This window comes from Callithrix jacchus, chromosome 11 (assembly GCF_049354715.1).
Source record: "Callithrix jacchus isolate 240 chromosome 11, calJac240_pri, whole genome shotgun sequence".
Classification (NCBI taxonomy): domain Eukaryota; kingdom Metazoa; phylum Chordata; class Mammalia; order Primates; family Cebidae; genus Callithrix; species Callithrix jacchus.
In genome coordinates, this window is record NC_133512.1 from 7,369,399 (window position 1) to 7,380,687 (window position 11,289).

General features: G+C 41.9%; 1 protein-coding gene across 2 annotated transcripts in view; it reads right to left on the reverse strand.

The window, feature by feature from the left end:
• VPS41 (VPS41 subunit of HOPS complex) overlaps positions 1–10,426 on the reverse strand; it is a 170,898-nt gene extending 160,472 nt beyond the window's left edge. For both annotated transcript variants that reach the window (XM_054237008.2, XM_035253207.3), the window contains exon 1: positions 10,389–10,426. In XM_054237008.2, coding sequence (XP_054092983.1) covers positions 10,389–10,409 — 21 coding nt within the window. In that variant the 5' untranslated portion in view covers positions 10,410–10,426. The remainder of the gene's footprint in view (positions 1–10,388) is intronic.
• Between the last annotated feature and the right edge of the window lie 863 nt (positions 10,427–11,289).

Consider the following 11,289-nt stretch of genomic DNA (forward strand, 5'->3'; position numbering starts at 1 on the left):
AACTAATATGCTGACACCGAATGTAAGCACTTTACAACGACCCGTGAGATAAACAAAGAAGAAAAAAATGAGGCAAGGACATTTTAGATATAACTAATATATTTTCAAGAAAAAAATGAACATTTTAAAGAAGATCAGATGCATATATTACTCAATAAAAGCTGGAGAGCAGGAAAAATGTGAACTAGTGTTTAAAATCATTTTCATTTCATTCATCCAAAATCAGCAAGAGCCTGACAGGTGGCAGGCACGCTCCAAAGTACAGCCTTGTGGACCACACAGTCCTTGCCCTCAAAGGCCATGGGTAAAATGGGGATTAATGTTCCTTGTAAGTAAGAATTGTATTATACTTATATCATTAACCACAATGAATATTAGAATCTCCTCTGTGTCTCAATGCAGCCTGTTTCTGTGTCTTAGAAAGTTCTTATTCATTTGAAGCTCCAATAATCCACAGTAATATTTTTGTTCTTAGCAGTACATTAAAAAACAAAAAACAATTATTCCACTACCTGATAGCTGTCCGGAGAGTTACTGACATGTGATCACGCTCCACCCTCTGAAATGCTTCTCTCCTGCACTCACCATCACAGTTCCTGGCTTTAGTCCCCTCACTGTACCGATGCTTCTCTTGCGGACGTGGTCCACTTTAACATGAACTGTCACATCTATTATACACTGCTCATTATGTCACATTCACCGCCTGCATTATAACCTTTCCTAACACCTCTCAGGTTGGAAGAGTGAGGCTTACAGGTTAAGTGTAATGACTTCTAACATCCTTACCATCTCTGTGAGTCACTGAATATCATGTTATTAACATTAGCAAAACAAGCGTTTGATATCTATGCCAATAAATCACACCTAGGTTCCTATTTCCTGGATGTAGAATTCTAAAAGAACACTTGAGTACTCTTTTCAGAAAAAGTACATTAAACCTAAGGAAAATTTTTTTCTCATATAGAATCCACTCAGCTCATGCCTATAATCCCAGCACTTTGGGAAGCCCAGGTGGGATGATCACTTAAGCCCAGGAGTTTGAGATCAGCCTGGACAACACAGTGAAACCTCATCTCTAGAAAACACAAAAAGAAGACTAGCTAGGTGTGGTGGGGTGTGCCTATAGTGCCAGCTACTTGGGAGGATCACTTGAACCTGGGAGGATCGATCACTTGAGCCCAGTAGGTCAAGGCTGCAGTGAGTTGTGACTGAGTCACTCCAATATAACCTGGGCAACAGAGTGAGACCCTCTCTCAACCAAAATAAAACAAAAAAATTATCTTAAGTGAAACAACTCAGAAACAGTCAAATATGCATATTCTTACTTATAAGTAGAAGCTAAATAATATGGACACATGGACAAAGAGTATGGAACGGCAAACAATGGATACTGAGAAGGGGAGATGCTGAGAAAATGACTTAATGGATACAATGTATACTATTCAGGTGACAGTGACATTAAATCCCCAAAGTTCACCACTGTGCAATGTATTTAACAAAATTGCACCTATACCCTTACATTTATATAAATTAAAAAAGAAAAAAAATAAGTCTCCAACCAGCAATTTTAATACAAAAACTCAAAATCAAATTAGATTTTCTCCACATCAGAGAGCATGCAGAGCCAGAATTTGATACCTTGAGGCATGCAGATCTGAGATCTGAATCGTCAGGGGAAACTGAGCCCTGAGAGTAGCTTCCTTGGCTGCTGGAATCAGTGGAAACTCTGAAACTTGCCCTCAGCACCACTATGAACATCTCACACAGAGAGGTGACCTCAAAAAAACCTTTTTCCCACAATCCTACCATAGCAATGTATTAGCCTGGTCTGCTATTTCTTATCTTCATTCATTCATCGAGCCCTCTGATAAACGTGCTAGAGACAGAAAGGCAAACAAGAAGACATAAAGTAAATGTTCTCGGTAAGAAATCCAAGAAGTAAGGTTCTAAGTAAGGCTGAGAAAGGTTACAATTTGAGACAGTCAGTGGTTTTCAAGCTTTTTTTTAGTCTCATACTCTCATTTAAAGACTCCAACTTCAAATCCTGAAGATATAAGTTATAAAATTTTGCTGTTTTCAAAGTGAAATAAGCAAAACACAAAAGGATAAATACTGCATGATTCCACTTACATAACACGGAAGTAAAACAGAGATTACCAAAGTACGAAGGAGGATGTGGCAAGGAGTTATTGTTGAATGGTACAGAGTTTCAGCTTGTGAAGATGATTCAAGTTTCAAAGAGGCCGAGTGGTTGTCTTAGTACATTTGTGTTGCTCTCAAGGAACACCTAAGGCTGGGTAATTTATGAAGAGCGTTGGGCCCACGGTGGCTCATGCCAGTAATCCTAGCATTTTGGGAGGCCAAGATGAGCAGATCATGAGGTCAAGAGATTGAGACCATCCTGGCCAATACAATGAAAACCCGTCTCTACTAAAATACAAAACTTAGCTGAGTGTGGTGGTGCGCGCGTGTAGTCCCAGCTACTCGGGAGGCTGAGGCAGAAGTGCTTGAACTCAGGAGGCAGAAGCTGCAGTGAACAGAGATTGCACCACTGCACTCCAGCCTGGTGCCTGATGTCAGAGCAAGACTCTTTCTCAAAAAAAAAAAAAAAAAGAAAGAAAGAAAGAAAGAAAAGAGGGTTATTTCACTCATCGTTCTGCAGTCTGTACCAGAAGCTAGGCACCAGCACTGCTTCTGATGAGGGCCTCAGGCTGTTTCTACTCATGGCAGAAGGTTGAAGGGTAGCTGGCATATGCAGAGATCACATGACAAGACAGGAAACAAAAAAAGGGCAAGGGGAAGATGACAGACTCTTTTTAACAACCAGGTCTCATGGAAACTAGTAGAGAGCTCACTACCTCAAGGATGGGACCAAGCCATGATGAGGAGTCTGACCCCATGACCCCAACACCTCCCACCTCTAATATTAGGGGGACATGAGATTTGAGATGGACAAACATCAAAACTCTAGCAATGGTTATGGCGGGACAACAACATGAGTGGATATAATGCCACTGAATCATGCACTTAAAATGGTTAAAGTGGGGGTAGCTCACACCTATAATCCCAGCACTTTGGGATGCTGAGGCAGGAGGACCGCTTAAGGCAAGGGAATCCGAAACCAACCTGGGCAACACTGCAAGATCCTGTCTCTACAAAAAAAAAGTGTGCAACTTTTTAAACGGTTAAAATGGTAATTTTATGCTATGTATATTTTACCATAATAAAAAAAGTGCTATTCCAAACAGAGCAAAAGTGATAGGCTGGAAGATACCCAGTGATACAATGTCTAGCTAGGCCACCTCTGGGAACAGATGGACAGCTAAACTCATAAACACTTCACTCTACCTTTCTTTTGCAAACCAATCTCTTAAGCCCAATCACCTAACCAAACAGCTTTACCTAATGATGCCTGGGCCTTGACATATGGCCTCTCTAATATACTCATCACCTGCCATCAGGATTATCTTCCCATAGCACAGGTCAGATGGCCACTGCCCTCCTCAAACAAGCCTCCGTAGTGTCCCAGCCTGAAGAACAGCTTTCAGATTCCCCGGCAAAGGAGTCAAAGTCCTTCCCAATCTGGCCCCCAACAGATCTTTAGCCTCACTCCCCACTCTCTCCACAACCGATGACCCTCCAGCCACACTGCAGAACCCCTAGTGGAGATATTGCTTATATCTCTATGCCACAAGTGGCAAATCAGTGGCTGGGGGCCTGGATATGGCCTGCAGGTGTTTTGTTTGGCCTAGGTGGTGTTTTTTAAAAAGCTTCCATATAAAAACCTATAATCCTGACTATATGTCTACATAGGATCCACACTTCCACGTAACATCAGCTGTAGCTGAGTGGTTACACCCAGGACAGAACAATGCACTCCATCACCACCCCCACCACTCCCAATTTCCAACACCCAGGCACTCCTGCTCATGTGCACCGCCACCTGCCTGCCTGAATTTGTGCTGCTTGCTCTGCACTTTCCTGATGTCATTCCCTCCTCTTAGAAGTCCCTGGCCCCGCTCTGCACTCATCCTGATGGAATGCTCTACAGGCTCAGCGGACCCCTGGGGATACCCCAGGGAGGAGTTGCCAGGCACTCACCCTGAACAACATCAGAGCTTAGTTTTTATGTTTCTTCCCATACTCCTCAGCTAGCACCTAATATTAACTGCCTTGTCCTACCAGTGTTCATTTTAAACATGCTGTGGATAAACCCAAAGGTTCCGCCCTCTTTGTCTCCCAGTATCCCACTGGAAGGACATGTTGCTGGTGATGATGATGAGATAAGCTGTCAATCTAAAACAATATTCTACCTCCTCTATATATTGCCCTTCCACTTAGAATACCAAGCATATTTTCTCCAGACTCATATCTGAATTGTCAGCTTAAGAACTTAGGAGAGTCACAGAAAGGGGACTGCAGGAAGGTAGCAGCAAACAAGGATGCAGCAATTCCAACAATTCCTTGGGCTCCTAGAAGACTTCTCTAACACAGGCTTTCAATCAACCCCCGCCCCTAATCCTCCCATCAGCACAGAACCCTATGACAGTGGCCTGGGAGAAGGCTTGGCACAGCTGGCCTCAGAGGTCAGGAGGGGTGATGAGGAAGACTGTCAGCCCAGGAGAGAGAGGATCCAGGACCTGCCTGGGTTGTGAAGTCCTCAGAATTGTAAGGGCCCGCATACTGTTGGAAAAGAAAAACGGAATTTGGGGGAGAAATGGTAAGCTGGCGTCTGGGGAAGGCCACTCCAAGCTTTGTGGGAAGGCTGACCTGGCTCTGTGTTGCAGGAAAAAACCAAGCAGACATCAGCTCCAAGAAATCATCTATCTCCATCTATGCCTGGAGGTACATGTGAACACTCACTGAGATAATGCCACCTTCTCTCTCTTCCCAACAAACTGTATGCCCCAGCTGACATAATGAGAAAGGGAGTTGTAATAGATCCCACCGTCTGATACAGGCAGAGGAAGGAGGAAATATTTTGTGTGGTATATGTTTGATATTCCTGTTGTCACAGAACTTCAGTTTAAAAAAGCTCAAAGGAGTTGTGGCCAGTCTTAGACACTCAGGGCCTAGGCTGGTTGAGTAGGAAAGATGAGGACTCAGGTCACCACACCCATTCGACTCACTGGGCTCAGCTACTGCACTCATCTTATTCTGCAAATGAAAAAAAATCTTGATGTCTGCCCCAGCATGAAAACAAGGATAATTTGGTAACCCGGTGACCCTGTCCCAAATCTGGCTTTGCATCAGAATCATCAAAACTCAGTTTGCAGAGTCAGCTAATACCCACTAACACACTCCATCTTCACAGATTCTGATTCAGTAGGTTTAAAATAAGAGCCTGGAAGAGTGGTTTTTAACAACAACAACAACAAAACCGTAAGGAGGCTCAGGCATCAAGAAGAAACAAAGGCAACAGGGGACTCCACAGCCATGAACAGGAAGCAGCACGGACACAGAAGCCCCCGTCCTGATGAGTGTCCTGTCTCCAAGGTGTTAATGTGGGTGCCACAGGGGAGGCTACTAACAAGCAGCGAGTGAACTGGCCTCTAGCCAACCAACTCAGGTGAAGATGAGTGGGAAAACTTACAAAGCGAAAAGCCAGTCCAGCAGAACTAACCTGTGACTACATTTGAGGTACATGACCAGAAAGAGTATGCCCTCTAAAAATCTGTCTAATGCTACACTGTTGCAACTTCTTGTTTGGGCTTCCTTTTCCCTTTAGTTAGTAGTAATGTTGGCCTTAAAATATCTGTCTCAGCCAAACTGTAAGAAAAGAGAATGGCACATATATAAGCCAAGTCCAAGTTTCGATGATTAACCTCCGTCCCATTTATACAATCATTTCAGCCTAGTCACTTTAACACACTTCATACTCACAAAAGTTTTAATATACTTCATACTCACAGAGGTTTTAGGGAGGAAAATTCCCAGTTTACAGGCAAGAAAACTGAGGCGCTCAAATTTGTGTTGATTTGATTTTTATTGTAACACAATCACACAGGGATAGACATCATGACAAACGTGCCATCTAATAATCCATAAGTGATCTACAATAAGGACAGAATTCCCCTAATTTCTAAAATGCAGAGGGAGAATTCAAAGTAGAAACTCTCCTACTTGGTTCAGGAATAGATGGTTCAATCGTGGAAATACTTTAATGGACCAGGGTCCAGGCTGCTTGAGTAGGAAAGATCAAAGGGTACCTGGGGAGCGGGCAAGATAAAGAGAGTATAGAATGTAATCCACATTACATCTGAATTAATAACTTAAAAGAGGTTCAAGTAAGATAAAGCAATTTCATGCAAATCCTACTAATTTACAATTTGACAATTTGGAATGGTATGTTCCCCCTAATAAATTCATTTAAACGCTTTATTAAACAACCTAGTACCTATAAAACATGAGTCCTGTGGAAGATACAGACATGAGTAAGTTCTTGTTCCTATTTTGAGGACTCAGCAATCTGTAGGAGAGATAAGACAAATACACAAACAACCAGACTTCAAGCAGAATGTTATTCATAAGAGAGATATGGACAAATACTGTTGGGCATCTGTGATTATGAAGGTCAACTATAAATCGTTTTGAAGCTAAGTAAAACTGCTGGGTAGAAGATTTCCAGGCAGAATGCAGGGTATTCGTTTTTTCTGTAAACTATAAAATATATATGTACTTTTGACAACTACCTTTACCATATTAGGCAAAAGCAAGGATCTCCCAATGACTTATAAAAAATTTTTCATTCATATCTAAAAAGCAATTTTAGTTTTAGATCCTCTGAGCTGTTTTATACTACAATAACTCAGTGCAGATGTCACTATTTTGGTCCTTCTGAAAATGAAGGTGGGGGAGGGAAGCAATCACCAAAGAAAACACCACTCAGGAAAGACAATGTGGAGAGGTTTAGTTTTGTGTTGCTAATCCTGGGGATTACTGGCATTTATGATACATGATACCAAGAAAAAAAAATTATGCCAAATTTTCTAAAACTTGGTTCAATGTAACAGAACAGTTAACAACTTTCTTTTCTTTTTTCTTTTTTTTTTTTTTTAAAGATGGAGTCTCCCTCTTGTTGCCCAGGCTGGAGTGCAATGGCACAATCTCGGCTCACTGCAACCTCTACCTCCTGGGCTCGAGTGATTCTCCTGCTTCAGTCTCCCAAATAGCTGGGATTACAGGTGTCCACCACCATACCTGGCTAATTTTTTTTTGTATTTTCAGTAGAGATAAGGTTTCACCATGTTGGCCAGGTTGGTCTCAAACTCCTGTCCTCAGGTGATCCACCTGTCTCAGCCTCCCAAACTGGTGTGACTACAGGCATGAGCCACCACGCCCAGTCCTATTTTTTTTCCACTTTTATATACTTTTAGCTTTAAAAAAAATGGTACAATAAAGCCCTACTATCTTCATCAGACTTCAATGGATTCCTACTGCAAAATACAAAATGCAAAAAAAAAAAAAGGCAGAGAAAAGCGTAGCCATTTTTAATCTATAAAGAACAAGAGTAGGTACAATTACTAGCTTTCTTTTAAAAAACAACTGAACAATTAGTGAATGTTGTCTTTATTTTTTAGCCATTTACAAAAGACTGCTTGGGTTTTTTTGTTTTTTTATTTTGTTTTTTGAAACAGGGTCTTGCTTGCCCTGTTGCCCAGGCTGGAGTGCAGTGGCACGATCATGGCTCACTGCTGCCTCAACTCCCTTGACTCAAGTGATCCTCCCACCTCAGCCCCCAAGTAGCTCTGACTACAGGTGCACACCACCATGCCTGGCTAATCTTTGTAATTTTTGTAGAGATGGGGTTTTGCTATGTTGCCCAGGCTGGTCTCCAACTCCTGGGCTTAAGCAGTCACCCGGTCTCGAACTCCTGGGCTCAAGCAGTCACCCGATCTCGGCCTCCCAAAGTGCTGGGATTACGGGCATGAACCACTGTGCCTGGCCCACCAGTGGGCTTTTTAAGAAAGACAGTGACACCACTGGGGAGGAGAATGCCCACTCCAATTGTATATTGGCTTTTAAAGCATCAAAGGTGGAATGATGGCTCGAGGGAAAATCATTAAAATGAAAAGGGCTAATTGTACTTTATAAAGTAAAAACATGATTTAGATTTAGGTTCTTACGTATATTTTAAAAGGTAGGGTATTCTAGTGAAAAGTCATGAGCTTTGGAGACAGAGGACTGTTGATTTATTATATTATAGATATAGGCCTGAGCAAGTTACTCAAGTTGACTGAATTTCAATTTGCTTATCAGTAAAAATCAATCATCTAACACATATTAAGTACCAAGCAATCTTCTAGGTGTTGGACATACAGCAGTGAACAAAGCCTTGTCATGATGGAGCTTATGTTCCAAGCTCTGTGGTGAGAGGTACACAGAAATATACAGAAACAAACAAACGAATTTTAAAATACAGTACGTCAAACAGTGATGTGCATTATAGAAAAAAATAATGCAGGAAGGTTTCAAAGCGTGGTCAGGGAAGGTCGCATTGTAAAAGAACACTTGGACAAAGACATGAAGGAAATGAGGAAGAAAGCCTGTAAATATCAGGGTTCCTCAAAAAGGAAGAGCATGAGCAAAGACCCTGAGGTAGGAACCTGCCTGGCTTTTTGAGGAATAAGCTGATGCAGAGTCACAGAAGGGGAGGAGGAAAGCAGTTGGAAAACAAGGTCAACAAAGGGTGGCTAAGGGCAGCTGGGTCAAGGTCCTGTGGGGCAATCAGGCTACTGTAGTGGATGTGGGCTTCTCCTCTTAACAAGATGAGAAGCCACTGGAAAGTCTGGAACATCAGAGGTGTTTCACCCATGTCTGAGAATAAACATTTACCTCACGGAATTCTTTTGGGAGGACCAAATGCAATATGGAAGGGTTTTTAAAACTAGAATATAATGTACAAACGTGAAACATTATCATATCCCTAACTTTGTATGTGTCATTTTTACATCAGACAACTTTGTCAAATTTCTTCTCCACTAAACAGTGGTAAATATTTCAAAGGTTTTTTCCAAGAGAATAAAACAATGGTTTTTCTAAGAACAACTCTCACCATTTCTATATTACACTACATCTAAGAAAATACGCAAGTTTTTTGCTTTTAAATCAAACCATGAAACAAAATTTCAACATGAAATAAAGACGCACAATGTGAAAAACAATCTCATCCTTATTCAAACGAGTGATGGCAGTCCTGAAATGATATGTTCTTAATGAGTGTTTTCCTTTGAACTGCTAAAATGGAAAAGGGAGGCGTGTTAGGTAAGGTATTTTGTTATCTTGTTATTACAATGACCAGCCAAACCAAATTTCTACCTAGTCAAATGTCTTCATTACTGGCACACATAAAACATACAGAACACATTTTCACTATGAAGTAAAAACAAATGAAGTGTGTTGAAATGGTAAAAATCGTCTCTTAGGATTCCAAACAGCCCATCATCAAGTCACTGTTTAGTTAACTGGTAAGAAAAACAGTGTCCTACTGAAATAACACTGGAAATGGAAACTTTACCTCCCCTAAGTTCTAGCCTCTTTTTTTGGTCTGCTTCTCTTGTCTTTTTTACTTTGTCATTTCATATAATGTGTGATTACCACTATTGCTATATGAAAATAATTTATATTCCCATCACTCATTTCTACCCTAAACTCCAGTGCCACTTTGCCTTTTGTTGACTGGATACTGCCAGCTCATGACCCGCCAGCAACAAATAATCCCATTTAACTTTTATGGACCGCAACAGTTCTAAGCACTCTAACCTTGTGTATAAACTCTATCCTAAACCACCCTCTGAGGATGGATGGCCCTATTATAATCCCCATCTTAACACTGGAAAGTTAAATAGGTGGCTCAAAGTAACACACTGAGTAAGAAAAGGAACCAGCACGTGGACCCCAGCCATTTTTGCTCCAGAACCGATGCACTTAATCCCTGCTGCACCGCAACTGTGATTCAGTTCTGTACCTAAATACAAAGCAAGACTCATCGTCTCCTCTCTCCTAGTTCTTACTGTCCTACTTCAAGTGGAAGGCAACTTAAATTTCAATCACCTGGCCTCTCTTCCGCCTCCCACAGGTAGCCAGTCCCTGGGGTAGCCCTTCTCGCCAAAATTTCCCTGGGCAAAGGTCACAGGAATAGGGGCCCACGGAAAGGCCGCCTCCCGAACGCGGGGGTGTGTCGGTACGCTTTCCCCAGGTGCCCTCCCCGGGCTGACATGGTCTCTGCTCTCGGAAAGGAACTCTCGCCCTCCCACCCCGCCCTGCCGCGGTCCTGCTTGCCCTCTTCTAGCAGCTCCGCACCTCCACCCACTCCACTCCACCCTCCCCAAACAGCCCACCCTGGTGTCCACAACCCTGTACCCTCAACTAGCAGTTGCACTCTTTACCTGCTCCTCTGCTTCCGCCATGGCGCGACCGGAGAGTCACATGACAGACCCGGAAATGAGAGGAAACCAGACACTGGGCCCTGGGCCTTCTGGGAAATGTAGTTTTAGCTTCGTCTGAGCCTGGAAATCTCTTCGAGGGTACGGACTTACTTCGAGGGTACTGGAGTTCATTTCTGCTGCCAATTCTCCGAGCTCAATGGAGTTCTGCTTTGAAGAATCTGAACATAACCATTACTAATACTATAGCTTATTTTATTGTTCTTCTTTCTGTGGTTATTCTAGTATCTATTAAGCACTTACTTTATCACACCCTCGGTTTAGCGCTTTGCATAAATTATCTCATTTAATCCTCAGAGCAATCCCTACTATCATTCCCATTTATAGGGGAGAATACCGTAGCTCAGAGGTCGTGCATCTAGTAGGGGGCAGAACTAGGAATAGAATTCAGCCTTCTCTGATGCCAAAGACTCTGTGATTACTAAATGCTGCTTACTCTACAAGTGTTCTTGCCTTTTTTTTTTTTTTTTTTTTAACATTTTTAAGTATATTCAGTGAATATAAAGTAGTCTTTGCAGTGGAGAGCCAGAGAACAATTTATAAGTCAACAAATAATATTATTTTTGCTTGCTACTTTAAATTGTCTTCTTCTGTCATGTGAACATTGATTTTAAAAAATCTCAGTTGTTTAATAAATTAATTGTTAAACCTTTGTTGAGGATATTCAACAGGTAAATGTTCAAATCAAGACACAGTATAAAGTTGTCCTTGGCCAAAATTTGCACAACCACTGTATTGCTTCTAGCCTCCAGAATGACTGATCCCCTCTCCATGTTTCTGAACATTATGAATTCTGTTTCTTAATCCTCAGGAATCTGCAGCATCTTGTTCAAAGACAGGCATT